Here is a 4,559-nt window from a genome sequence, read left to right as displayed (position 1 = left end):
TAGAATATACCTTGTTTATCCTGCCCGAATAGGACTGAAAAGTCCCTTTACCCCAGCAGTCTTTTGGATAACTTATTTTGTAGGCCTAAAAGACTAGAGATACTGGGCAGTTTGCATTTTGCAAGCTTAAACGTCCACATCCAAAATTTTCGACAGTTTTAGTTGTTCGGATATGACCAAAATTTTGGACACTTTTAGTTTGTTCGTTGTTAAAATATGGACATTTTAGTTGTTTCAATTCGTAAAATACCTATCCAAAATTTTGACATTTTACGCTGGGCTTTTGGTAGTTCCAAAAAAGCCCAAAATTTTGGACACTGGGCCTCTAGCTCTAGAAGACAAGTAATACCTAGTGCTCATTTTCTTATTTTTACTCCTTTATTTAGGGAGCAAAACCTCAAATGTACTGTATTGTTTTGTACAACGCTTATGGTACCTGAGATCAATCAGTGTGATTTCTCAATAATTTAGCCTTAAGATACCATGTTTTCGTGTAATTGTAAGTAAAAAACATGGTATCTTAAGGCTAAATAATTGAGAAATCACACTGCTCAAATATACATTCAGCTCACTCCTGCTGGTTACCAGATGGGCGTCTTGACCACCACACCACCGAGGAATGATCTAAAAAAAAAAGGTCTGTTCTACTCACGCGTTGAGTGTCCGTGAACGCCCGGTTCAGTAGTATTACAAGCAGATGGATGGCTCCGTACTCGCGCAGAGGGGCGAAATTTTCGACAGTTTTAGTTGTTCGGATATGACCAAAATTTTGGACACTTTTAGTTTGTTCGTTGGTAAAAAATGGACATTTTAGTTGTTTCAATTCGTAAAATATCCAAAATTTTGACATTTTACGCTGGGCTTTTGGAACTACAAAAAAGCCCAAAATTTTGGACACTGGGCCTCTAGCTCTAGTGGACAAGTAATACCTAGTGCTCATTTTCTTATTTTTACTCCTTCTTTTAGGGAGCAAAACCTCAAATGTACATTCAGCTCACTCCTGCTGGTTACCAGGTGAGCGTCTTGACCACTACACCACCGAGGAATGATCTAAAAAAAAGGCCTGTTCTACTCACGCGTTGAGTGTCCGTGAACGCCCGGTTCAGTAGTATTACAAGCAGATGGATGGCTCCGTACTCGCGCAGAGGGGCGTGGTTCGCCTGACACAGGGCCAGGTTTCTAATCAGCCCGATGACCGCCTTGACCAGGGGCCAGCGTGAGGGGGGGTTGAGGAGGTTGACAATGGTTTGGATGCCGTAGTTGAGACGCACGGCGTTCTGTGCCATCTCCGACTCAACGTGACGTGAGGTGAGGTGACGGAGGGCGCAAACCTAGAATAGAATAGAAGATTCGTAGAAGCTATAATGTCCCCTAATAAATGCTATTATTTCCTTGGAATCCCCTTGGTTCCAAGAGTCATACGGCTGATTCGTAATGGGACTAACAGTACTAATCAATCCTAGCTACAGAGTAGGAAGATAAGTTAATTCTATTATGATATGCTACCATTTACTTACCTCCATCTACAAATCCATTCATAAAGTAAAAAGACATGGAAATAAATCAAGAGAATGTGTTTACAATAGGTATCTATACACAATTATTACATTAGGATAAAACAGTCTACAAAAAGAATAGGTTTGGCCAATCTTGCTGAGTAAGAATATGAAAAGCTCGAAAATGATCCTGTAAGTAGGTACTCAATCAGGAAACTTTTTTCCAATTTCTATCTGAGCCTTATCTTAGAATTAATTTGATTGATAAAACGAGTTGGACTTGAAATGAAACTCGCGAGCATAATCATGTTTGCTTTGACGTGGAAATTTTGTAAAGTAAAAAGCCAAGTGTAAAGTTATTTTCAGAAACAGGTTTCAGATGTCTTTGTTATAGCAGTATTAGACTTGGGCGACACATAAATACAGACAAACCTAGAGGAAAGAAAGGATACTGAGTCTTAGTAATGATAGCGCACGGCAGTCAAAGATGATATGAGAGGCTGATTCCTCCTCCTCTCCACATCTTCTGCTAGAAACAAGAGGCGGGTTGAATTATAGTGTACTTACTTTTTTTTTTAGATTTGGGTGGCAAATTCTTGCATATCTGATCTCTTTCACACAACTGTTACCTATTCTGTAAGGTATGCCTGACACCTAATGAGCATACACAGTAGTTATCAGGTAGATCTGATAGTGTGTGGCCTGAGGAAACCGAGGCAGAAATTTCCGAGAACCAAAAAGGCGTCAGTTATTATTGGGGAATTTACTTACCGCGGGTTCGGTGATTTCCTCTCTGTCAGATTTGGATGGCAAATTCTTGCATATCTGACCTCTTTCACACAACTGTTACCTATTCTGTAAGTGTAAGGTATGTCTGACACCTAATGAGCATACACACTAGTTATCAGGTAGATCTGATAGTGTGTGGCCTAAGGACACCGAGGCAGAAATTTCCGAGAACCAAAAAGGCGTCAGTTATTATTGGGGAATTTACTTACCGCGGGTTCGGTGATTTCCTCTCTGTCGGAAACAAGAGGCGGGTTGAATTATAGTGTACTTCCTTTTTTTTAGATTTGGGTGGCAAATTCTTGCATATCTGACCTCTTTCACACAACTGTTACCTATTCTGTAAGGTATGCCTGACACCTAATGAGCATACACACTAGTTATCAGGTAGGTCTGATAGTGTGTGGCCTAAGGAAACCAAGGCAGAAATTTCCGAGAACCAAAAAGGCGTCAGTTATTATTGGGGAATTTACTTACCGCGGGTTCGGTGATTTCCTCTCTGTCTCCGGCATTGACAATGGTCTGAACCAAAGCCTCCACACCACCCACTTGACACACGGTCACCTGAAAACAAAATGGAATAGAATAAGTAAGTATCTTGTTTATCCTGCCCGAATAGGACTGTTAAGTCCCTTTACCTGCGCAGTCTAAACACTCTAAACAATGTCTCGTATATTTGACAAATGAATAAAGGTTAAAGGAAAGATATAAACAATAGAAACTCAGTTTTTTTTTTCAAACTTCATGAAACCCCAATCGACTCCGAAATTTCATGAGAAAATTCCGTCCAAGTTCTGATTATTTTTGGAAAATTAGACAAAACTGTTTCAAGAGTTATTCTTAAAACAGGTAGACAAACTGGGCAAAATGATCAAGTTGACACTTAAAACTCATACTAAAACATTACTCAGCAAAAGGAATAGGTTGTTGTTGTTGTTGTTGTTGTTGTTGTTGTTGTTGTTGTTGTTGTTGTTGTTGTTGTTGTTGTTGTTGGTGTTGTTTTGTTGGTGTTGTTGTTGTTGTCGTTGTTGTTGTTGTTGTTGTTGTTGTTGTTGTTGTTGTTGTTGTCGTTGTTGTTGTTGTTGTATAATGTAGCAGCTTCAGCTGTAGCCGAATGGTGATGGCAGAATAAAGGGATAAAATTAGTGGTTCTGTGAACTCTAGACCTGGTTCTGTGTGAACTCTGGGGAATAATGTAGCAGCTTAAGCTGTAGCCGAATGGTGATGGCAGAATAAAGGGATAAAATTAGTGGTTCTGTGAACTCTAGACCTGGTTCTGTGTGAACTCTGGGGATAAAATTAGTGGTTCTGTGAACTCTAGACCTCACTCAGATTCTTTTGCCTAAGCTGAGACTTTGGGGCCCCAAATTTCAAGGATCGACGTGTCTTTACCTAAGTAAAGTAGGTAGGTACCTATACTAAGTCAAAATTTTGGTCTCATTATGAGTAACACAGCAGAGATATCCTACCTCAGTGGTGTATTGGTTAGCATGACAGACTCTGGACCTGGAGATTGGTGGTTCAAGTCCAAGACAAGTCAAAAATTTAGTGCAGTGGATTAAGCAGGGAACAACATTTGTGACAAGCATATTATGCTTAATACAGTTCAAATTCCTTAAAAAAATAAATAAATAAATAAAATGTGATCTACTTCTTGAGGACAGGATCTTTGACTGATAAAGGCTCTTACCATCCACTTGATCCTGAGTGAATCCCTGTCCGAAGCCCTGATCCATCTCGAACATGAGCTGATCGCCGTCCATGTCCTCTTCCTTGCCAGTGAGAGACGGAGCATTGGTGTTGACTCCGGAGTGGATACCAGAATCCACCAGGTAGTTCTGCTGTTGCCACATGTTGACCGAGTGGTCCTTTAAATCTGGAAGGGAAGAAAAAGGCAGGTAAGAGACGGAGCATTGGTGTTGACTCCAGAGTGGATACCAGAATCCACCAGGTAGTTCTGCTGTTGCCACATGTTGACCGAGTGGTCCTTTAAATCTGGAAGGGAAGAAAAAGGCAAGTTTTTTAATTAATCAATCAATCAATCTTTACTCAATACAAGTGGGGAAACCAGGATAACTGGGAAAAAAATTGTGGCCCCTTCATGGAAACCTCTCTAAGTAGGACAATTTTTCAACTGGGAAACCTGGATAAGTGGGAAAAAATTGTTGGTCCCTTGGATTCCCACTTAGACGGGTTTGACTGTATTTGTAAAAAAAAAAAAAAAAAAAAAAAAAAAAAACCTGGGAATTTTTTAAAAAGCCCTTTTATAAGAAAAAA

The 4,559-nt window shown here is 40.0% G+C and overlaps 1 protein-coding gene across 1 annotated transcript; it reads right to left on the bottom strand.

The window, feature by feature from the left end:
- Nucleotides 1–1,007: 1,007 nt before the first annotated feature.
- On the bottom strand, nucleotides 1,008–2,884 carry LOC113470259 (armadillo segment polarity protein-like). Its single transcript, XM_026828555.1, has 2 exons — nucleotides 2,760–2,884; nucleotides 1,008–1,331 (listed from the first exon to the last, which is right to left on the bottom strand). Exon 2 carries the CDS (start codon nucleotides 1,284–1,286, stop codon nucleotides 1,008–1,010), a length of 279 nt encoding a protein of 92 aa, XP_026684356.1. The 5' UTR covers nucleotides 1,287–1,331; nucleotides 2,760–2,884.
- Between the last annotated feature and the right edge of the window lie 1,675 nt (nucleotides 2,885–4,559).

Source organism: Diaphorina citri, unplaced genomic scaffold, assembly GCF_000475195.1.
Source record: "Diaphorina citri unplaced genomic scaffold, Diaci psyllid genome assembly version 1.1 scaffold1468, whole genome shotgun sequence".
NCBI lineage: Eukaryota > Metazoa > Arthropoda > Insecta > Hemiptera > Psyllidae > Diaphorina > Diaphorina citri.
This window is presented reverse-complemented; position numbering and strand designations above follow the sequence as displayed.

Coding starts and splice junctions, on each gene's coding strand:
- LOC113470259 (XM_026828555.1), bottom strand. CDS start 1,286: ATGGCACAGAACGCCGTGCGTCTCAACTACGGCATCCAAACCATTGTC.